The sequence below is a fragment of the Microtus oregoni genome, unplaced genomic scaffold (assembly GCF_018167655.1).
Source record: "Microtus oregoni isolate MIOR12 unplaced genomic scaffold, Mior012 000002F_ref0000024, whole genome shotgun sequence".
In the NCBI taxonomy this organism is placed as follows: Eukaryota; Metazoa; Chordata; class Mammalia; order Rodentia; family Cricetidae; genus Microtus; species Microtus oregoni.
This window is the reverse complement of record NW_024543061.1, coordinates 40,072,501-40,096,921: the sequence shown is the minus strand read 5'-3', so window position 1 is coordinate 40,096,921 and position 24,421 is coordinate 40,072,501. Positions and strand designations below refer to the sequence as shown.

General features: G+C 45.4%; 1 protein-coding gene across 7 annotated transcripts in view; it reads left to right on the top strand.

Moving 5' to 3' along the window:
* Foxp1 (forkhead box P1) overlaps positions 1–24,421 on the top strand; it is a 237,106-nt gene that overhangs the window by 167,298 nt on the left and 45,387 nt on the right. For all 7 annotated transcript variants that reach the window (XM_041680457.1, XM_041680448.1, XM_041680441.1 and 4 more), the window contains one exon: positions 17,644–17,748. In XM_041680457.1, the coding sequence (XP_041536391.1) occupies positions 17,644–17,748 (105 nt within the window). The remainder of the gene's footprint in view (positions 1–17,643; positions 17,749–24,421) is intronic.

The following is a 24,421-nucleotide window of genomic DNA, read 5'->3' as shown; positions in this document are numbered from 1 at the left end:
AATCATTCTTTCCATGAAAGCAAGCATTTCCGAGAGAGACTGGGTGGTCAGATACTCCCTGTGCACTTGTTGCTCCCACGAGCTGCGATACACCTTGGACACGGAAGGGATGTATTACAAAGGACCGCACTCCTCAGTCTCTTCGCTTAATTCTATAAATAGTTTTCGCTGGGACATAGTTGAGCTCGTTTCATATTTTCATTTACATATTTGTCACAGTTGTGAGCATGAGTATTGTCAGCCTCAATCTTGTGGGCCATTAAAAACAGAGACAGACATTAAGCAAAACAGAGGCGGAATATTTATTACCTGACCAATTTGGGGAAACTGCCTGCTCAACCATTAGGCTGTTTCTCGGATGCAGTGACAGTCTCATCAGAGGTTTTTTTCCCCAGTGTTGGGGATTCGGGATAGAGGGGTTTTGATGCGTGCTCAGTTTTCCAGGCCTCTCTTTTCAGGACTTGTGTTCCTTTGGTCTGTTATGGTATGTGTGTGACTTGGTATTTGCCATACAAATGTTCTTGTACCCAGAGGTGCTGACCCAGAGTTGTGTTGTACCTTGCCTTGTTAGAAACTTCAGAGGCTCAGACTACTAAGCTGGGATGTGTGTTGTCAGAGATCCCTGGAAGTTGGCCACAGATGCCCCTTCAAGTATAAAAAAAAGAGCTTCCCTGTTCTCGGGAGTTACTAAGAGACCTTGATCTAAGGCCCCAGTCTTGGCTCTGGGGTCAGAGGCGAGTGGCACTCTTTCAGGTTTTCTCTCTTTCTATTCCTTGGGAAATCTGAACATGGCAAGCAGTGGCGATGGTGCACACCTCTGTGACTGTTGCTGTGTGCGAAGCTCCATGCCCAGTAGATTTAGTAAAAGTCTTGATCCCGATTCTTTCGTTTTTTGTTGCTCATAGTAATTGTATTGTCTCCTTTGCACAGATGTTACATCCAGACCCCAGTAGATGTTAAAACCTGCAGAAGTTACATGGTAGCCAGTGACCACATAGGGAACTCGATAGACTCTAGGTTTTCCTGACCCTCAAGTGTTTAGTTCTCAGAGGACAGCTCACCAGAACTACTATAACTCAGACTCAAACGTTTGAGTGATCAGATTCAGAGATGGAGACGAGGGGGAGGCTGAAACCCCAATGACTGTAGGCTGTTTCCCAGCCTGCCTTCCTGTACTGCTAGAATTGGAAAGAAATCCTAAGAACTTCCGTGGTATCAGCTGCCTACACCACTTCCCTGCCATGTTTTCAAAGAAGCAAAGGATGAGGCTGGGAAGTGGATGTGTTCAGCCGAGTGTGAAGACCACTCTGATGTCATGAAGGGTGAGGGACATGGAAAACAGAGATGGCTCCGAACGATGGCTGTGTGGTGACCATCTCGCTCTAAAGCCAGCTCTCATTCTCCTCACCATCGGGGAAGTAACCTGTTGGGGAAAGAAACACCCTCGCTTATGTCAGATAGGAGCACTCCCTTGGGCAACACGTTGGGTCACAGCATCTGCTGTGTGAGTGGCAGCCATCATGCTCTGAGAAGCAGGGATTTATTTATTTATTTGTTTCATTGCTCCTAAGTGATCCTTCTGGGTCTCCTTAGAAGGAAGAGAGAAAACCTTTTCAGGGTAGTGTGGCTTGGTGCCTCACCTCCCATCACCCACCCGCGCAGGGAGGGCACAGGAAGTGTGGCATGGTACCTCCTCACCTCCCAGCACCCACGTGTGCAGGAGGACACGGGAAGTGTGGCATGGTGCCCCCCCCCCCCACCTCCCAGCACCCATGTGTGCAGGAGGGCACAGGGAGAAGAGCTTGAAAATGTTACTGTACCGTAAGGGAAAGGTTTGTGGATTTTTTTTTTTTGACTGTTCACTTTGTGGAGCGATTAAGAAAGTAAAAAAAGAAAGAAAAAAAATTACACAACGATCATCCTCTACCAGCTGTTGTATGCTACCCCAATAAAGTACCTTTTACCATAACATTAGCATCATAAGACTCTAAATCTTACCCTGTTTATTGTGCTTAGCTGACAAATGCTTTCCAATAAAGTGACATCATTGGCGTGCGGAGTTATATTCATTTTATAAGTTTCTCTAACATTTAGCTGATTTTATTTTATTTTTCCCTTTGAATGTTGGATGATGTGAATCCCCAACTGTGTCCAAGCTGCCAGGTTTTCTACCCCAAATAATATTTAAGGCCTGGTTCTTTTTGATCTCCTGGACGTCTTCTTTTGATGCGGGACCATGGCCAATGGGAGCTTATCACATAATAATCCCTGGGTCGGCACCTGTGCCCCTCCCCGCGGAAAGCCTGCATTTGCCTTCTAATCCCGATGACACGCTCGAGGTGTAAAGGAGTGTGTAGCCAAGAAGAGTGAGAGCCCAGCTTTCCGGACACCCCCTCCCCCCCAGAGGAGAAAAGGAAGCTTAGAGTCTCCACCTAAGCACTCACATGACGTGTCAAAGTCCCGGTGTCACCCTATTCTCATACAGGTTTCAAGTTCCCATGTTCCTGAGTTGATAGTAGGGCCAGCGCTAAGGAATGGAACTGAAAGTCACGTAGCTGTCAGTTCGAGACTGATAAAAATGCTCGACGCTCTTCCCCGGCTGCTCTTCGTAGTATTTGTTTTCTGCATCCCTCTTTCCCTGAGCCTGGCGCTGTGGGCCTTTGTAGGGGCGATACCCCTCTTGCAGGCTGACTCACGGGGGTGATTCACGGGGGTGATTCACGCGAGCGCGTTACATATGTACAGCATGCCTGAAGTTCTTTATTCTGCCCCCTTTTGTGATCAGTCAAGGCCCAAGTATATTATAGAGTGTCGTCTCCTCATTAAAACAATAGCAGGAGCTCACAAAGGGAAATTGTTAATATGTGTTCCAGCCTGTCACTTCTGCCTGTGTGAATACAGAAGATAACCGCTCCTTTGGGAAACTACTTCGGGAATTGAGCAACACATCCGCTAGCCAGAGAATTCTCCTAACTGCAATTTTCCTTTCTGTGTGTACTCAGAAATAGCATCCTTATGGGCTGCTCGGTGCCACTGCATAGACAGAGCACAATTGCCATAGCCCAGGTGGCGTTAATATGGGACATTCCCCCGGGCACATGTCGCCAAGAGTTGTACAGCTTGTTCAGTGTCTTCATCCATATGGCAATCTGTCCCATTCACAGAAAGGCATCAGGGCTGCGCCGGGTGGGGACCGTGGTCAATGTAGTGTGAAGAGTCAACCTCCATGCGTGGCCGCCTCCCTCGTATGGCATCCTTAATTGTAGATCCGCAGGCCCGCATGACACGCACACACATGCATGCACGCACTCTCACGTGCTCTCTTAACAGGTACTGCTGTTGCTTTATTCCTCTGCTTCAGGAGCACACGGTTAAGCAAGCAGGAAGCGTTCTAGTGTGCTAAACACCCGTGATGGATAGAAAGTCGGTTTAAAGTCCCACACAGAGAGCTTTCTGGGCGCTTGTTCAGGAGTAACTCAGCCTAAGCCCTGCATGCCTGTCCTTAGACCCTTCCAGACACTGGCACACTTCTCTCCTTTCCTTTTTCTCTCTCTCTTAGAATTGCTCAGTGTTTTTCTTCTCCGATTTTGATTTGTTGGGCTGAATAAATTTGGTTTCTAAGTCTTAAAGTGGAATAAAGAAAAGAAAAGGGGGATGAAACCAGCCGTAGAATAGTGAGAGGACCCCAAGGTCTCCCTGGCTGGGAGTATGGGAGGGGGATCTGCAGAGAACAGGGTCCCTCCAGGCCTCTGGGGTGAAAGGGGGGGATGTTTTTAAAGGCACTCTGGGACATCTCACCAGAAGGCACAGCGGACTTCATTTAGCTACTGGCCCCACAGCATGTTCTGCTTTTGTGTAACTATTTGTGTTCTTGTTTGGTAAACAGAGCCCATAGCAACTGTGGGCTGTGGTGTGCTCTACCTGTAAGACTCCCTAAACAAACAGACTCTCATGACCTTCAACTCCCAGGCCTTTTATAGTCCTCAAGGGAAACTGTCTCCAGGCTGCCGATTCCATCTCTCTCCTTCCTCCCTTTCCTTTTAAAAATATTCTCCAGAGACGACCTTTGCGGGATCTCTTCTGCCGTGCGTGTTTTCTGCGTTGGCTGTGATTATTGAAAGGGCTGGAGGGCCTGTGGTGGCCAGCAGAAGGAGAAAGAGCCCGAAAGTGTGTGGGGGAAATGAAGTACGCAGTGTGTGCTTTCAAAGAGGTGGGCTGAGTCATCTGGTACACTTCAAGGTCACTGTACATCCACGTCTGTGGTTCCGTCTCTCCTTTTGTATCTGAGCCATCGATGGGAACGTTCTGGTGCATATGAGCCCCGATATTCAACTCACATTTCTCCATATGAGTCATAGCTATGACAAGAATGAGATGTCTCGTGTTAAAGATCAGTGTGAGAAATAAATGGCAGTTTACTTTAATTAGAAAAAAAATTGACACCAAGAGCTGGGATAATCCAGTGGTGTTTGAATAAATTAGAGGGTGGTTCAGACTGGCATAAAAAGAAACTTAACAAGGACAAACGGAAAGTTGTCCAGAGTTCGGGGGAAAAAAACAAGTGTTTCTAAGTGGGACACTAGTCAGAGGACAGTGCTAATGTATCTGTTCACCAGTCAGGGGACAGTACTCATGTATCTGCTCAGCAGTCAGGGGACAGTACTCGTGTATCTGCTCACCAGTCGGGACAGTACTCGTGTATCTGTTCAACCAGTCTTGCCCAGTGGCAGCCACAGGCCAGGTGTCTAAGCTCCAAGAGTTACAGCTGGGCAGCTTCAAAATATTTCCTTAGGGAGCACACACGCCAGCCACAGAGAAAGAGAGACGTACAGTGCCGTGATGGAAAGGCAGTTAAGTGGAAGGCCTGGGATGGAGCTTAGTGTTACCATGTGGACTTAAAGATAAGCGGGCAAGACAGAGCTGTTGAATGATCTTTGAGGAGGTCAAGGAATAGCTCTGTCACCTCAGGGCATGGCAGAAGCCAAAGTAGTCCTAAGGCAGATGCAAAAGGAGAGCATTCCTTGTAGGCCCCTACCCCTGTCTTACTTGGGGTCTCTATGTGGGGAGATGGTATACATATGGGCACCAATGCATAGCTGTGTAAAACAGGTTAACTCCTCCTACTGAGCCCTCATTTTTCACATCTGCAGTTAATGTAACGTGTCGTACTAGGCCCGGTTAGTGGATTAAGGCAGGACAATCAAAGAACTTATAAGTGTTCCATTTGCCTGCGTACTGTAGTTCTCCATCAGCGCTCACTGTTATTACCATTGAATATATTTATCAGTAAGTTCAGAACACATTTGTCTTGTACCAGTTGCCGTTTCTGGGTTTTAAAAGTTGAGCGTGATACAGTTCTTCCCCCTTCAGGAGCTCAGTTTCACCAGAGAGACAAAAGCAGAGACAGACACTTGTGACAGAAGCATACAGCCACATCGAACACAGTCTACGACCTGCTAAAAATAAAAAGGGCCGCCAGCAGGCTACCAGAGTGCAGTTAGCCCCTCCACACAAGCAGCCTCCTGTGAGGATTTGAAATGCATGGGGCCCCCAGAGAAGTTCAGCTGTCTCGTCTAATGTCAACCCTTGTTCCCCGTGCCATCCAGCCTGGCACTTAGTGGGTGCTAAATCCCCTGCAGGGACTGGCAGTGATGTGGGGGAGAAGGTGGGATGTTGATGGGCACGGACCCAGTGAGAGCCCTTCAGCGTTCTCCACCTTTCGTCCCACATGTCACATGTACCCGGGTGGCCTGTGGCATTACCTGCAGAGGTTTCTAACAAGTAGGGCCGTTAGGTTTCTGCTCAGCATAGATTTTAAGCTTGAAGAAACATGCACAGAAACACCTGCGGGGCTGGCCGAGCTGCAGGAGTTGCTGATGCAGCAAGTGAAGGTGTGTGTGTGGGGGGGGGGGGGGTCTAAAAGCTGATCTCTTTATCAGTCATGAACCAGTTGGTATCTGTGTGCTGTGCCATCCTTTCTGGGATGTGTGAGGGTCCTTACTGATGTCCTTCCACTGTCAAGATGGGCAGAGAGTCAGTGTAAAGGATGAAAAAGAGAAAAAGAAGTCTGGGTTTCACTGTCCAGACTCATCATTGCAGAGAACAGAAGTCATCAAGGTTGTAGCCTAGCGCAAAGGACTCTGGTCTTGGCCTTTGTGCCATCTCGAAGTGCTCTCTGGTTTTGTTGATAATAAACTTCTTTATTTGGGGGCTTTTGTACTTCCCTGGTCCTGCTCCCAGCTGAACTCCTAGAGATCCTCTAAGGTTCGGATCACAGATCCCAACACTCCGTGTCAGAGTCCTGTTCAGCCCTTTCTCCCCTGCAGGGTAATCGGACATGGCTATTTCAGAGCAAAAATGCAGTTCGTTCATAGCCCATGCCACTGTGACTCTTCCCCATCAGTTACAAAAATAAAAAGACGTTTACCACTTTTCTCCCGTTAAGTGGTTTGTGAATCAGGTATGCCCATACTCTGATCTACTATCCATGCTAGAATATCAGAGACTGGGAGGGTGAGATATGTGTATGTATATACACATTTAAAAACTTGGTTCGCACACGCTTTAGACACTGGCGGTATCTTAGCCATTTGGGAACTGCGTGCACCCTGCATTGGCAATTCTGAGCTGTGGCGCTTACCCAGTGAACATTAATGACCCGTGTTCAGCAAGGAAAAAAAATAATCAACACAAATAGCGTGTGTTTCTGAGGAAACACACAAGCCTGATGGCTTTAAGCCAATGGCAATGTCACGAGTTCATCTGTGTCCTTCTTCTTCTGTCCCCTCATCCTGCTGCTCATGTACCTCTGGAGAAGGAGGTAACTCTTACAATGTCTTGTCTTGACTGGCACTTGAAGTGGTGTTAGAATCTTTAGCTCTGCTCTTTGGTGGTTCTGGGTGTTACACGTTGGCTCCTCTAACATATGGCCAAGATTCCACAGTGACCTTGTGACTCACCAGTGCAGACACACTGAATGAGATGGCAGTCTAGTGGCATTAATAACTTTTGGATTAGTGGCCCCTGTGTCTGTATTGACACAGTGGCTCACAGCGCTCCTCCGACGGCTTTCTGTTTCCTTAATGAGATGCTGGTATTAACACTACCAATGTATAGAGTCTTAGTTAGAAGCTCTGGCTGGGCCTTGCTGGTGTCCAGAACAAAGGCTGGACTTTGGCCACCTCTCACTCTTTACCTCTGTTTATTCTCTCACTCATCACCTTGCAAATACAGGTGTTCTGCTTCCGTCACTCCCCACCCTGTGTGCTGCAGTGAGGTCTGAAGGCCCTGGCCAACCTTGATTTCTGTCCTGTTCTGTCGTGCTCATTCTTCCCTCTGCTCCATTGTCCTGCTGTGCCTCACACTCCTGGCGACTGGGAAGACATATACCAAGTTCCTCCCAGTGTAGCGGAGAAGAGGGGGTCAGCTCATATTGGTGATCTGATCGGTGTTGGAGGTTAGCTTCCAACCATACTACCAGGCTGGCACGCAGCCTCCAGTGCTTAGCAGCCATTGGGCAGCTACATAGCTAGCCTACACAGGAGATGTCCCCACTTCTGCAGTGACCAGCTCTGCAATCTGTGGAGTGCGGGCCCCTGCGAGTCTTGTCCAGTATGTGTAGAATGACTAGAAGATTCTTCCTCGGGAGACATCAAACGTAACATGCGTCTAACATGCGTCTTCAGCACTTTGCTGTTGTGTTGGTGACAGCATAGAAACCTAGATGACTAGCTCCCACGTGGGTCTCCTGGAGGCTTCAGCTGGTGGCCTCTTTAGTCCTACAATCAGGTGCCTCTCTGTTGCGGGGTGGGAGATTGGTCTGTTTACTAGTAGGATATATTTGTGAGGTTCTCTTTAGAGCAAGTCATTTTTAAAATTTAAATTGAACACATCTCATCCTCTGAAGTGGCCCCTGTGATGGCATCTAATACACACTACACTATTTCTGTGGGTCTCCTTGCACATGCCCACTCTGTCTGGCCTCGTTGGGGCACCTTTGCGTAAGGCATGATTGTTGCATGTGGGCATTTCAGTGGGGTTTTGTCATTGTGTAAAGGCAAGGACCATGGCTGTATGTACTGTACCCAGTGCTTCTAAGTCCAGATTGCATGGTCTTCCTGTTTTCTGAGAAAAAAATCAGACTTGTACTTGCTGTCCCCTTGAGTCTCTTTAGCGCCGATACAGATTCCCTTACTTCCAGGATCAGGGGTAGAAACCATGCTTAGAAGATAGACTTTGGGGACTGAAGTTTTGAGATGCTGTTCAGTTTGTTGATTCAACGGTGTGTGCTAGAATATTCTTTCTCAGTGTGATACTTGGCAAGTATAACCAGCAGCCTGGTCCCTCATGGTTTAACTTAGTGTTTAGTAAACAAAACAGAGAGTGACCTGTCATTGGCCTTTCCTGTTATTATATGTTTGTATGTATCTCCAAAACAACAGGAGCCTTATATGTAATTTGTATGTTATTGGGGCCCGGTGAGCCTTTTTAGGAGTCTGTAGTTGTTAAAAGGTAAGGCTGCCCAGTGCCGCCAGATTGCTTGTTTCTGTATCTCAGAATTAAAGACCGTTGTCCCACAGCAGGTTAGAGAGCTGCAGTGAAACAACCCCTTCTCTCTGTGGCAAATTCTTAGAGGAACAAGCTGGCTAATCGCAAACAAGTAACCGAGAGGGAGAAGGGACAGTTAAGGCTGTAAGTGTGATGTCGTTGTGTGCAAATACTTAGTGTGAAGAAGCCTGTCTACTTCTAGAAGTTTCTCTATGACACTGAAGGTAAAAGGCACTTTATACAGAGTTGCTGGGAAGACTCCTCCGTGCTGGAGTCATTGGTCTTCCAGTTCCCACATCTCATTTGCTCTTCTGTAGGCAGTGGACCTGACCTGTGGCTGGACCCACAGCCAATTCTGCGGAGAAAGAACACACCTAAGCACATTCCAAAGCTGGGGAGGTATTTTAAGTTGAGTCAGAGTGCTCGCTGCACAAGCATGAGGACCTGAGTTCAAATCCCCTGTACCCACATAAAAAGCTAGACATGACTACATTTTTTTGTCTGCAACCGTAGCACAGTGGTATGCAGAAACACATTCTTTCCATTTCTTTTTTAAAGTTGACATTGACGATTGGCATGAATAGGTGAGAGGCTTCAAGCAGCCACAGCTTCCATGGACACTGTCAGTGTTGTCCGTGGGTTAATGCTCATGTAAGGGGCCGTTCATTACTGCACTTGTCAGCCCTGGGCCTGTGTATCAAGGGAACAGCTTTCTGGACCCCAGAAGCATCTCACTTAATGCCTGGGCTGGCAGTGAGCAGAACTTTCCCATCCAGAGTCACATGCCATGCGTAGGCGAGGGCAGGATTCTGTGGCTCCAGTGTTTACCATGTGCACATGAGGAAGGTTAGGCCCATGGACAGGAGGCCAAGGAACTGGGAAGATAACAGACAGGGAGAGACCTGAACAGTAAGGAGTCTTAGGGTGCTCTTGAACAAAGGGGCCTCCATTTTTAGCACCCTGGATGCATATCTCAGAGCCAGAGTTCCATCAATGTAGGCTGTCTGCTAGCTCACTCAGTGGAAGTTCAAAGTGGTTGGAACAAAGAAAGTAGCCCCTTGTGGGTAGGACAAAACCAGCGAAAAGGGAATGGATGGGAGGGTGGCAGCCGGCTCCTGCTCCACAGCAGCCGAGAGATTGACAGGGCCTGGCTAGAAGGCATAGCTCACGTGGCATTCATTCCTTTAATTAGCACCCATTAATCACGAAGTCCTCCTGTTGATTGCTTGTTGACAAGATGCGCCACGTGGATGTATTTTAGGTGGTGTCCTTGGCAGAAGTTCGGTGGAGGTTTTACCACAGGGATGGGCTCCTGTGTGGTCCCTTCTGTTTCTTAATGAGGAACTCTAGAGGGAGCGCAGAGACGCCATTAGCACAGCACTCATGACAAAGGGAGACTTCCTGACTGAGCCCCTGGCTCTCCCTGGGTAGAGGTCGTGCCTGCCCCCCAAAACTGCATGTCCACTCCATTTGCTTGTCAAAGCCATCCACGGCACATTCTGGAAGGATTTTTCAGCCCGTGGAGGAGGAGCAGTGTCTGGGAAAGTTTTCTTGTAGGCCTCCCTTCTCTGAGAAGTCCAGCTGCTAAGGCTTTATTTTAATTAAAAATTGATTATTTCTGTCCTCACTCATCCAACCCCAGAAAGTTATCTTACCATTGAGTTTCATTTCAGGAGTTGTTTTATGATTTTCAGAGCTCTTCTGTGAACACCACATGGTATGACTGAAACACATGGCGAAAGGGGTCTAGACCCAATCCTGATGTTACTCTCGCGTTAAGCTGACCTCCAGTAAAGGTGCAGACCGTTCACGTGGGAGTGCAGGAATCTTTTCATCAAACTGTGCGGGGGGTGACATTCAAAAGAAAAGAACTGAACCCTTGCCCTGTATCATATGCATAAGTGGATGGAGAGTGGCTCACAGACCAGGAGAGAGGGAGAGCCAACTCTGCCCTTCAGCTAGGGGGCAGTTTCTGGACCATGATGTCAAACGCGGAAGGAAAGAACGTAAAATCCCAAGTTGGATTTTGTCAAAATTAAATGTTTGTGCTTCACGGCACAGCATCCAGAAAGTAGGAGACGGCCCAAGTGAATGCAAGTATTTGTGATTATAGCTGCTGAGATATTTGTTTCCAGAAAAAAAAAAGCAACCATAAGACAGTGCAGTTAAAAACAGGCAAAGGATTTAAGTAGGCATTTCTGTAAGGAAGCTGCGCAAATGGCCTATCCGCTAATGAAAACTCGTTCGGCCATGCTACTTACTAGGCAGGTGTAAATTGAAAAAAAAAAAATCAGCAAGTATCACTTTCCTTCCACGTGGGCTGGCGAGTAAATGAGCGAGCTAAGGTAACAAATTTGGAGAGATCGTGGGGGGCGGGGGCACAGTGGTGCTCCTCTGGGAATGTAAAGTAGTGCCAGGATTTGGGCCTGAGTTACTTCGTGACCACTATTCATGGCACGCCTGAAATCCAGGACTTGGGGGATGAGAAAGAGGATGGTAATTCAAGCCCAGCCAAATAAATAAGTAAGTAAACACAGAGAAATACATAAGTAAATAAAACTAAAGTTTACTATACAGACCAACAGTTTTTATTTCTAAATGGCTATTCTAGTTGTTGATTTTTGTTTGGTTAGTTGGTTTTTGTATCCGCGCAAAATAAATGCAATGCAGATATCAAAAAATATTTACCACTTTAATGATAAACTTACAGAACCAAAGTTCCAGCGTAGTACAGGAGGTAGGGCTGGGGGGGGGGGGGGAAAGGGCCAAGCCGCTGAGCCGCGGGCCCATTTATCGGCAGGCATACGCCCGAGGCAAACCCCGCCCCCTAAAGGGGCTGTCTTAACCCTACAGGTTTTTTATTGTTTCTGGGGGGGGGGAGGAAGGAGGAATGGAGAGAGAGAGAGAGAGGGAGGAAGGAAGGAAAGGAGGGAGGGAAAGAGAAAAGGAGGAAGAGAGGGAGGGAGGGAGGGAGGGAGGGAGGGAGGGAGGGAGGGAACGCAACGATCGGGATGAGTGTGGGAGATGGGAAGAGGGAACCTTGATCACAATACGAAAAGAACTGATTTTAAATTTTAAAAAATGGAAAGGGTAGAGAATGATTCTAAGAGCCTGAGGAGCAGAATGCCTGTTGTGGGACAGTGTCTTCCCGAAATCTCAGTAACATGGGGACCTAAACAGGACCTATATAATGGCAGCACAGGTGCCATGCCACCATGAACAAGGGACATTCCACAGGACTCTGAGAGGAAGAACAGTAAAGCAATGGCTGGTGAGACGGGGAGAATCAGTCTTTTGGGATGAGCCCCCTGATAGGTTATCTAATCGCCAGTGGTCAACCCCGAATAAATATACATGAGTCATTCTAAATGGTCTCAGTAGATATTCATATGTCTATACATATGCAACAGTAATAAAGAAATTAAAGAAAGACGAGTCATGAATTTGAAAGAGTTCGAATGTATTGGAGGAGGGAGGAGGGTAGAAATTATGTAAATACAATAATCATGCATAAAATTCTGAAAAAATAAATTAAAAACCTTGAAAACACATTTAAACAGGTACATAAATTGACATATCCGAGCAGCAGTGTTCATAGGCACTAACATCATGTTAAACAGCTCAAATTAAAAAAATGTGCTGCATAAATATAGTGGAATAGTATTTAGCCATAAAAAGCTGCCATTTTGATGTGTTGGCTTCTAAAACATGCTAAGTGAAAGAAGCCGCACACCAGCAAGCACATACTGTCTGATGGTGTTTATATGAAATGTACAGAACAGGCAAATGTCTGGGGCATGGAAGTAGGTAAGTGATCAGTAGGGGCTGCAGGCAAGCAGCGGGTAGGGAGTGCTTGTTGCTAGCTACCGCGTTTCTATAGGGACTGTACGGTGCTGTTCAGTGAGACTGAGATAGTGGTTCTGTAGCCCCAAATGTAAAATATGCATGATTGTACGGAAAAATAACAACAGCAACAAATTATGATTTTAAGCAGTTTCAAAAAGATTAACATAGCTTTCCATAGCTTAGTTTATCCAGTACATGCCCACGAACTACCATACAGTTTATAATTTTGGTCTGATGGTTGGGTAGTAAGAAGGGGTATACTCCAGTAGACATCAGTGTTGGCTTTTGGTACAAATGATTCAAGTTAAAAAGACCAGGTAGGCAAGTTTGGGATGGGACAAGATGAGTTTGGGGCTACTCAGAAGACATGTCAGTGCATGTGTTGCTGGCATTAAGAATTATCTAGTTGTGGCTTTTGTGAATGGTGGAACTGATGTCTATACATGTAGGTTGGCAGGACGGGTTTGAGGTGAGGTGACGTCTGTATTCTGTCTCCTTAGTCAAGAATTCCTTTAGTCATCACAGGAGACCCACAGCCTGCAGACTGCAGTCTTGAGACTGTCCTTGCGGCAGGGAACAGAAGTAATTCCAGTTTTCAGTTTTGCCTGGGCAGTGAACTGGGCAATGTGAAATCCAGTCACCAGTGCTGAACATCCAAACTTCTCCAAGAAACCTAGAGTTGTAGCTCGGGGGGAACGTGCTTGCCCAGTATGTGGAAGGCCCAGAGTTCAAAGCCCCAGCCCTGTCTGAAAAGAGAGTCTTTTCTACCACCAATGTGCATGTAAAGACTGTGGCTGGTGGATGTCAATGTGGGAAAAATAAATCGAACAGAAATAGCGTAGCAAATGTCATTGGGAAAGGAGGCATCACACCATAGCAAACATAAACGCATTGATAAGTACCATGCAGTGTCAGGAGCTAGTTCATATCTATATGTAATTATACTTTCCCTGGCACGTTGACTCCTTCACATCTGAAATGCTACCACTGTTCTCGTGTTAAATTATATTTAGTTTTTACGTAGCATGGATTATCAGAAAAGATTTAAATCAACTGACTTTTCTCGAATGCATCTATCTGTGTTGCACATAGTCTGAATAAAATTAAGTAATACAAAGTGTCTTCAGCAATATTTTCTCCTGTGGGTTTGCATAATTCTGATCTTTACGTATAAGAATAAGAGAAAGTAAATATTGAGTATGTTACCACACAGAAATTAAATAGGACAAGGTGTTTGCTGTCTGTTCATTGATACATCTGCGTAGCATTGATTGAGCACCATATGGGGTGCTCAGTATGTGGGAATGAGTGAGTGATCCCTGCCTACAGGAGTATTCAACATGAGAGTTATAGTAAAACAAACTAAAATATTATTGAACATTTGACCTGGGGCCTGGCAAGGTGTACTGCACACTTGTAATCCCAGGGCTTGGCAGAGGGTGACCAAAACATCAGGAATTCATGGTTATTCTTGGCTCCACAGAGTTCAGAGCCACCTGGGCTAAGAAAAGACAGAAAGAGAGAGAGAGAGAGAGAGAGAGAGAGAGAGAGAGAGAGAGAGAGAGAGGGGAATGGGACAGGAAAGGAAAGGGATACCAAGAAAGAAAAAGAAAAGGTACAATTGATCCAAACTTTCTCGAAGTTTCATTTTGGGTAAATATGTTTGAGCATCTTCAAAGCAAAGATAGTGAGCTTCTCTCATAGACACCGAAGGTCCACTCTGTGCCACATGGTCACCTCTGACCAGTTTATGTCATGGTGAGCCTTAGGGTTGCCTCCCACCGTCAGATGCTCTGAGCCTTGTCTGCCCACTATCTTTAGCCTCTTCCTGGAGCTCCGAATTAACTGAAGTTGACGAATCTGTGCTTGCTTTCTTGGCTCTTTTTGTCAGAAGCCAGAAAGCAGTAGAAATCTAATGTTCCATCGTCCACTCTCTTGATGGAACATTAAAAGTTTTATCCAGAGGTGTGACAGGGACTGTGGGTGGAGCTGTGTGCAGAATGACCCAGAGACCAGTAGCCAGCCTCAACCGTGCACCATGGGGGCTGTGCAGCTTTACTATGGCAATATAGCCAGTGACAGACTGCAACTCCAATCTTAGTTGTACTTGCTATTGTTCCTACCGTATGCAAGACTGTACGCAACTGTTAGCAATTGCATGTCAGCAGGTGATTGACAAAATGAAAATCTCATAAAAGGTATAAAAAGTTGTCAGATAAGTACTTAACTTTCCTTGACTCCCCATACATCTCCCAGTGTTGAGCTGTTTGATCTCCGAAGAGTCTTTGCAGAGGTACCAGCAGGGTACCACTACCAACCTCTTCTTCCATCCAGATCTAAGTATGTTCTTCAGAATATGGAATACTTCAATGTATTCAGTTACACAGTACATATGGAAAGCTGGTGACAGCGTTTGTTGACACCTTACAAAATAATAATACGGCAGAAGAGAGATACAGAGCAGTAACCCATAAGAATGTAAACAGTGATGTCTAAGGTGGGGTGGGGTGAGTGGATACCATGTCAGCCAACTCAGCACTGCGTCACAATAGGAGAGCATGTGACCTTTTCACAATAAAGAGCAGTGTTCTAATCTAACTAAGTAATTAAGTGTGTGCTTCTGTGCACGGGGCTGTTGTTTGTTTGGGCTTTGGGGATCAGGACCTAAGTCATCTCTCTGTCCTTCAGGTGATTCCAAGTTGAAGTAGAAATAAACACTTAGAGGTAAATAGTTTCTATTCATGTGTTCATCAGATAAACCAGGAGGACAGCAAGCGTCATGGGGAGCTGGGCATGTTGTGGTGATAATTTGAGAATTCCTGATTAAACTCAGTACCATTCGCAGTTCCCAACTGGTAGGAGGAGGAGTTTTTGCATTCTCAGTAGTCGAGACTCCTGGCTTCTGCCCTGAAGAGCACACAGCACACATATGCATAACGATGCAGGTTGGTGGGGACCAGGCACTCAGCAAGAACAGCTGGTACCGTATTCCTAGTGAAGTATAAGCCTTAGTGTGGTTGATTTGTTGATTCTAAGTTTCTCTGAATCTTGGTAGGAAATTGGTATATGCCAAGATGTTTAGCCTAATAAATTTTATCTCTGACATTACTTATAAATATAAGAAATATAATAGAATTCTGAGTATCCAAATTACAGGAATGGTTCAAGTTAGATCTATAAGTTGGTAGCATGTTTCCCATCAGTAGCTGGAAGTTTGGAGACTTAGTTGATAACATGAGAATTTCTGTACAATAATGACATCAAGGGCTGGAGAGATGGCTCAGTGGTTAAGAGGAATTAACTGTTCTTGCAGAGGACCCGGGTTCGATTCCTAGCACCCACATGGTGGCTCATGACCATCTGTCACTCTAATCCCAGGGGTCTGGTATCCTCTTCTGACCTGCAGGCACCAGACACCCACATGTTACAAGCATGCATACACATAAAATAAAAATTTTAAATGTTTAAAAGACAAAATGACATTAAATATAAAGAGTATAATTCTTCATGCTTTTATTTGTAAAAATTATGTATTTACGTATATCTTAGGATATTCTCAGTATTTTTCAAATTTATATATGTACATTTATACACACATGTATATGTTCTGATAAAACCTCAATTAGTTTCTCATTAACTAGCTAGAGAAAATTGTGGTGTAGAGATTCTTCTGAAACCATTGAGAAGAACATTTTTAGTAAATTGAGCCTTTGGTTTCCGAGTGTGTGAGGAGTCCGGTGCTGGTGAAACTGTCTTCCAGTTCTGAGAGGTTACCAGTGGTGTGTACCAGCTTATGCACAGACCCATAGGTGGAAGCCTTCAGTGGATCCAGTGCAATTCTACCCTCTCTTCTTAGAGGATGCCCTTCTTCCGTTGGCCTCCTTCTCTAGAGGACGTTTATGCTACCTTTACACATTACTGTTAAAATTTCTTCTTTCTTTTCGTTCCTCTGTTTATTTCCTTTGTGAGAGCAAAAGTACCTCACTGGTATTTCCAAGTTGTTAGGTTCCAGCAAAATAATTTTAAATACATGGGGGGACCATTGCCTTTGGGAGGTATTGTTTTCCTCTCCAGGGTGTTCACTTTGATTTGCCTGTGATTTAAAGCTTTGCAATGTGCTCGTTGTTTGTGGGTTATGGGCTAAGGGCAAGGAGCTTCAGTAGGTACCTACGGTCTATATACGTGGTCAAGAAAGTCGATGAAGAGATATCTTACTAGTAGGATAAAATACAATATGCATGCATGCATGTGAGTGTGCGCTTGCGCACATGTGTGTGTGTGTGAGTGCGTATACTTAGATCTTTGTATCTCACTAAGCTCTTGAAGTTCAAACCAAAGAGAGGCGGCAGAGGAATCTGTACAATAGCCCAATCCATTTGCGAGAAGGCAGTGTGCCCAAGCACAAACCAGAGCTCTGGGTGTTCATTGTACAGTTCTATTAGATGGAACCCAAGGTTATTGAAAAATAATTTGTCTGAAAGATGTGTGGATAGAGGAAATATTTGAGACTACGGCTTGTCGCTCAAGCCCAATGGACTCCTCCCTGCACACCACATGGCTCAGATCAAAGCATCCCCCGACTTGATCCCAGTGGCCAGATCATTACTTATCGATTAGAGCCCCACCGGAGTGTTAACCCCTTGCTTGCCGCCCATGTTTTCTCTCAAGCTTGTTGTCTGTAACTTGAGAAATACAAATCTCCCACCACCACAAGTTAATTCTAAACTAATCATCGGTATTTGCCCCGAAAAATATTTTGTAGTATTGCACATTATTATTTATAAAATATTTTATTAGATAATTTTTTTTAAAAAAAAAAAAGAGTACACTCGGATTTTGTGAAAGCAGTTGTCATAGAGAGGAGGAGAGAAAGAAGTGTGAAATGTCCCGTGGCAAATACAAGCGCTGCGGATCCAGTACAGGTTTTCCAGCCGAATTTGGTACACTCAGGAAAATTATGGCGGTTTTTACAGCGGCCTTTGCTGTCTGGGTAGAGAGATTTGCCTCAAACAAAAACTGGTCAAATCCTCTTCACACATGGAGGTAGGTTCCCAACATCAGAGCACTCGACCTAAATGTGTTTAGAACATAATCTTCCAGCTCGTAGTTTCCCTCTTGCTCAGAAGCAGGGTCAGTTAGGTTCCATGGGGAATGGCAGTGTGAGACTTGTCACGTGCTTTCTGGGACACGTGGACTCTCTGGACTGTGTTTCACTCATTCTACCCCTCCCCCCCGTGTGTTTTCTTGCAGCTTGTCCCACGAGGAACACCCCCACAGCCATCCTCTCTACGGACATGGCGTTTGCAAGTGGCCAGGATGTGAAGCAGTTTGTGATGATTTCCCAGCCTTTCTAAAGTAAGAATTACCTGCTGTGTTTTCTCTTTGCACAACTGTCCCTCCTGCTGTCTGTCCTTCACCCACCAGCTTGCCTTCCGGTTGGAGAGTGTCACAGAGCCCTTCAAAGGGTGGCCTCTGAGTCACTGTTCTAGGAAGTTAGATCATCCCTGTAAGGGTGTCCCCTCAGAGGAAGGAGACTTAAATGGAAGGCTCCAATAGCAGTCAGTTTTCCAGACTTACCCTGGGATAGAGAGAAACCTTCAGTTATTTCAATGACGGGTCCTTTGCAGTTCCGTGGTCGGGCCCCTTCTTTGGCATGGGATCCTGAGTCAGTGCCGCCATCTTGGTTTCTTATCCCTCTGTATTGGGTGGCTTCTGTTGAGTTCATTTTCCCTGCCAGGAGAAGTGGATGATTGTATGATGTAAGCTCGGGCTGTCTCATCTCGAGCGGTGATGCTGATGATAGTCTCTGCCAAAACGGGCTGCTCATCTTCCCCACTGGCAGAGGATGCCTGTCTGTGCCTCTCAGCTCAGAATCGCATTCCCTCCCCTGTGCTGTCCAGTGGGTTATAAATCTGATCTGGCTGCCCTGCGTTCTTGGCATCACTTTTGTACAGTATGTTGAATCCTTGACTAACGTACTGAATACAGTTGTTGTATTAGCGTTCTATTGCTATGAAGAGACACCATGACGAAGGCACCTTTTAAAAGAAAGCATTTCATTGGGCGGGGGGGAGGGGGTTGCTTACAGTTTTAGAAGATTAATCCAGGATCATAATGGCAGAAAACAGACGGGCATGGTGCTAAAGCCGTAGCTGAGACCTTCATGTCCTGATCTGGATGCAGTAGGCAGAGAGACCCTAGGCCTTGTGTGGCCTTTTGAAACCCCATATCCTATTCCCGGTGACACACTTCCTCCAATATGGCCACATCTCCCAATATTTCTCAAACAGTTCTACTAACGGGGGACTAAACACTCAAATACACGAGCCTCTGGGGCCGTCCTCATTTAAGTCACCACAACAATGTCACCTTCTAGTCTTTAGTCTGCCTCACGTATAAGCCTCTATACATCAGGGCACGTGATGGTTTCTCTGGGGTGGGAGCATCGTTTATGGACCAGATACAAACACTGTGATGCAGCCACCCCTAAAGATACTTGCAGTATTACAGGCAGGTAGTTCTGTGTGAATATTTTATTATTATTTCAGTGCACAGAAGGAAGGTTTTGAACTTATTAGTTCTCAGATTGTATCCTTCACTTGAAGAGTATTCTGTGGTCAGTGTATGTTTAAGCCGTGTCCAGGAGAGCTAGTGAGTATCAGCATCAAGAGCAGCAGCCACTGTCGTCCCTGATTGCATTATTAGCATTTAGATAAGTGACGCTGGCTTTGTTTTCTGTGTAGCTCCTTCACGGAATCTGTTTTGTTACCACCCTATCGTTTGCCTAATCATATTTATCCAATGAGAGAAAAAGAGCTGGGCAGAACGCACTTGGAAATTCTGATTTTCTCGTTTGCACCAATGCTAAGTAAATAAGTTTGCTGATTTAATTCTTCTGTAGAATGGCTGACAAGCGTCAGTCAGCATGATTTATGGTTATAAAATCTTGAACTATAAAATTGTTATCATCGCTCGTGCGGCATGTATCAACTCTAGGGATCAAAGCCGCACTGCCAGGTCCCCAGTTTGACCCATTTAAAACATTTCATTAATAGTCAAAGTATTCATATCTTCATAATCTTCAAGTCATAGGTTCATGTGTTATGAGCTGGCAGTTCAGATATGGCTAGGCCTCAGGATCTAGAAAGAGTGAATAATTCAAACCACTTCTAAAGAAAAAAGAAAAAGCAAAGATCATTTGAGTGGAGGCCTAGATTTATCTCCTACAAACAAGAAGCCTGTTCACGTCTCAGGATGTTAGGAGCCTGACTCTGAGTTGGAAACCATCTCCCCAGCCTTTGTTGTGGTTTTGCACATGGCATGACATGCTCCTGGTTCCTGTTTGCTCAGCGGAACTGGAGTGCCCACTATCAACTTGCAATATTGCTTGCTTATTTTCTACTGTTTGCTTATGTGCTAGTATTTTTCAGAAGGCTTTGTTTGCAAGTTGTACAAACCTGACTTGAGTTGATATAAAGAAAAGAATAAAGGCAGGGGTGAAAATGAGCCAGTATAGACTGGAACTCCTACAGCATTGCAGGCGCCAGGCATGCCAGGATCCAAGTGACTGACGGGGGCTGTTTGGGTGCTGCAGTTTGGGGTTCCCATTAGCTCTGTATTTCCCCTTTGTCTTCATCCTTTGGACTTTTCTAATTGGAACTGGAGAACACAGGTTTGTATGCCGTGGAATTATCAGTCCCACCGTGCAAAGAACCTTGTGCGACTGCCATTGGTTCAAATTAAGCCCTCTGTACTAGTTTTGAGCCAAGCTCCATTACATTCCCGCCTCCAGAGCAAAGGGACTCATACACATGATGAGAGACATGCTTCCAGAAAACAGAAGTGATTCTTTCCATGGAAGAAGCCACTGCGAACTCAGCTTTACTGAGTTCCCAACTCAAGATCTCATTTTTCCTCCCTTTACAGCAAGATTTTAATACTTAGAGATTCGGGCTTATCTTTTGGTTCAGGATCTTGCCTAATGAATTGGAACCCAAGTTAGTCATCTGGGGGACTTGGAGCAGCATGTCTGTGCTCAGCCCCAAAGAGAAACCCATTGGGTCTAGGGAAGCACTTCTTGCAGTTCCAATGAAAGCCACGTGGTTCCCTTGAACTCTGACACTGTTGTTATCCAGCATTTATCTTCAGATTGCTGGGTTGGAAGGTTCTGGAAGAATCTCCTTGGCTCTGCTCGTCCATAGCTCCCTCCATTTTTACCAGTTATTTTTTATGGTGTACGAAAATTGGCACTAGTCACATTGTAATAATGTGTAATTAAACAACTTTAAATATGCAATAGGCATAGTTTCAGATATGTAATAATACATATTAATACATATTAATTCATTTAGCCCTCACAGCTGCCTGGGAAAACGTCATAGTAGCATTTTGAATACACAGTTAAAGCGATGAACGAGCAGAGTTTGCTGACCCCCCAGGTCACCCAGTTACTGTGAGCTTTGGTTCAGAGTCTCGTCCTCATGGTCGCACTGTATGACCTGGGAGAAACCAAGGCCTTTTTTGTTGTTGTTGTTGTTGTTGAGAAAGGGTTTCTTTGCCTATCTCTGGCTGTCCTGGAACTAACTCTGTAGACAAGACTAGCCTTGAACTCACAAAGATCCACCTGCCTCTGCCTTCCTGAGTGCTGGGATTAAAGGTGTTGGGATACCACCAGCCGACTGAAGCTATACTTTTTTAAATTAATAAGTTATTTTCTAATTAAGGTAGTGGATGTGAAGAAAGTTTTAAGGGCAGTTTTAAGAGTAGTCGTTTGTGTGGATAGGTCGTATCTCAGTGTGTTAATAATGATCTCTTGGCCAGGCGGTAGTGGCGCATGCCTTTAATCCTAGCACTTGGGCAGCAGAGGCAGGCAGATCTCTGTGAGTCCACAAGAGGTAGTTCCAGGACAGGCTCCAAAGCTACAGCGAAACCCTGTCTCGAAAAAACTAAAACAACAACAGCAACAATAATAACAATAACAACAACAATGATCTCTTATGAGTTAGACTCCAAAGGCATATCTTACTTAGAAAGTGCCCAGCCCTTACTGAGCTCTCTAAAAACACGGACACATCTTATCTACCTAGGTATAATTTAGGAGCAATAATTTTAAATATATAGAAATTCCCAACCTTGTATTTTGAGAAGGCACTGCTGACTGTTCTCTGAAACAATGTAAAAAGTTGCTTACAGTTCCATCCTGAGGGTGGCAGGACATTATGGAGAGTCAATATATTAGGCTTTGAGGGCCATCTGAGTCCTCTGCCCCTGTAGGTCTAAAGCAGGCAGAGAACCCAAGTGAGGAGAAGAAGCATGACTTTGCCCCTCATACCAGCTGCATGTGGCCTCTGAGCTGGGGTCACATTTTCGGGTCCACCCTGTATTTCCAGCTAACAGTGCTTTGTGCCTCCTGGATTCTGTTGGCTGGGTAGCTGGGGGAACATGTGTGGGAGGGCCTGTGATTTCCCCCAAGACCCATGGGCTTTAAGCTCCTGGCTCTGGGGTTCTCCAAGCTAGCCTTTCAGGTTTGGTGTCTGAAAGGAACACGATGCCTAGTTCCTGTTTTCCAGCCCTGTGTGACCCCAGGTCGTAGGTGTGATTGCCACAGCTTGCAGAAGTGCTTCAGGATACGAGTCCAGTTAGCCAGTGAGTCTCCCTGTTGATGGAGAGAGGAGGAGCCCCGCAGGGAAAGGCAGAGGTGTGTTCTTCCCCTCTTGATGAGGAAGTAGTAGAGCGGATGGAAAATGAAAACCAGAGACTTAACATATCACCTCGGCCACAGGGTTTGTCCCTAAGGTGAAGACGGCCATGGGGCCTTTAATTTCAGAGCTAAGCCCTGCTCAGGAGCCTGCTGTTGTCTTTCCCTCCAGTCAGCAGAGACCTTACCTAGGCTCTGTCTCCTCTCCTTCTTAAATCTCCCCACCCAGAGTTGTCATGTGACCAATATTGTTGGGGTTTGCTGATGCCAGGCAGTGCTCGCGCTTGCTCTGATGTCATCCCAGCGGTATGACTCTGATTCTCCCACAACAGGGAATGAGAACAAGCCCATGGCCTTCCAAGACGGGAAGCTGTTAGACTTCACTGTCTTTCCCTTCCAGTTAGGCTCTCTTCTCAGATCAGTCAGGGTTAGGCTTTACCACGGGACATGGAGTAATGATTCTTCTCCATAAAGGCAAAAACAAGCAAAGAGCTCCCTTGATGCTTCAGAGAGGTCCGCAGCAGAACTTCCCTAGGTCACAGTCATGACCACACTTGCCATTTTGTAGTTTGAGTGTCGGTTCAGACCAGGCTGCAGTTTCAGAAATGCTTGGATGGAATATTTCTTTTTCCCTTAAACCCTCAACCCCACCCACCCCGTGCCTCGCTTTGGAGATAGAACCCTGCTAGGCCCTGAGGGACACCCCCGAATCCCTTTCTAGTCTTCCATATGATTTCCTCCCTTTGTGTACTTACATTGTATCCATTTGAAAAGATTTCCCACCCTTTTTGGTTATTTTTTCATATAGAAAAGCTCCATACAGACAAAAGCGAACAAAACAAAAAATATCTTTAACAAGTAAGTCCAATGTATGTAATTTATGGAAGCCAAAAGAAGTTTTCTGTGTAAGACAGGAGAAAGCATTGAAGAGATTGTCCAGAGATCGGACTTTGACCCCTTCCTGAAGGTTGAGAGCTGCAGACAGAACAAGATAGTTCTTTGGTAAATTGCTTAAAGAAAAAGAAATGTTTTTTTTTTTTTCGGCGCATTTTACTTTTTAAACCTTCGAAGACTTGCATGTGAAGGAAACGAAGTGCATTCTGTACTGTTTTCACAAGTGTTTTTATCATGGTAACATCTTGTTTACTTTAGTTCCCTGCCTAAAACTACTTGGAACATGTTAAGAAAACATTTCAAGAAACCCTGACAAAGAGGCTTTTGTTTTGCAGCCACGGAGAGGCCGTGTGCCTCACCAAGGTGTTAACTTCCAGCCCCTTAAGCACTTCCACACGAAATTCCAGCAACTGTGTTTGTGGTTTTGGAAAAACAAAGTGATGTTAAAGAAACCAGGTATATGCTAATACATGTCTAGGGAGGCCGGGTATCAAACCCATTTGTGGCTCTGGGGCTTGCACGCCCGAGTTTTCAGCAATGAAATTGCCTCCAGTATGCACAGTGGCAATGCAGTCGGCACACAGAGGGAAGAGCTGCCCTTACTTGTGGTTGTGTGCTGACGGAGCACCCGCCTCGCTGAAGCAGCCTTTCAAGGTCATGGGCATGCATTTTACCCCATCAGAGCTGAGGAAAGAAATCTTCGTAAAGTTGCAAAATGAGCTTCATATTTTTACAAACAATGACTTTCTACTTACTGTGCATTTTCTAGAGTCGTTTTTAAAAAGAAAAGATAGGTGTTCCCAAGAAGGGGGAAATGTTTTCCCCTTTAAAAAACAGTTTCTTTTTAAACCATTTTGACTTTACTCAAGAGTTCAAGACCGTCCCCAGTGCTTGAAAAGGTCAAAGTGACCTGAAGACCACAGTGCCCTCTAGTGATACGTAGAATATTGTATAGAAAAGTTTAGACAAATTTACCAAACAGGCCCAGGCCACCACTTTACTCAAAAAGGAAACAAACGATATTTGAATTCACTGTTATTTGGAAATGAAATTTAAATTTTGCTTTCCTTGCAAGCATTTGAAGTGTCTTTCGTTTCTACCTGGGAAGGTAGTTCTGCAGTTCGCTGCAAATGTGGAACAGATGTATGAGACCACAGATGCGCTGTTTGAAGAACCATTAGTTAGCTTAGGTGTCTCCTGTGATCACTTCCGGCATGGAATTATCTGGCCTTACTAAGGAGACGAGGCTCGTCTCTCTGTCCCCCACTTTTATTGACACCGTCTACCATATTATGGCCATGTCTAAATGGTAAAATTTATTGTTAGCGGTAGTGTCACAAAAGTCTGAGACAGCGATTTTCCTTTCAATAAAAGTAGTTAAAAACCTTTTAGAAAATCCATAATTTTGATTGCCTGTACTTCATAAATGTATAACTG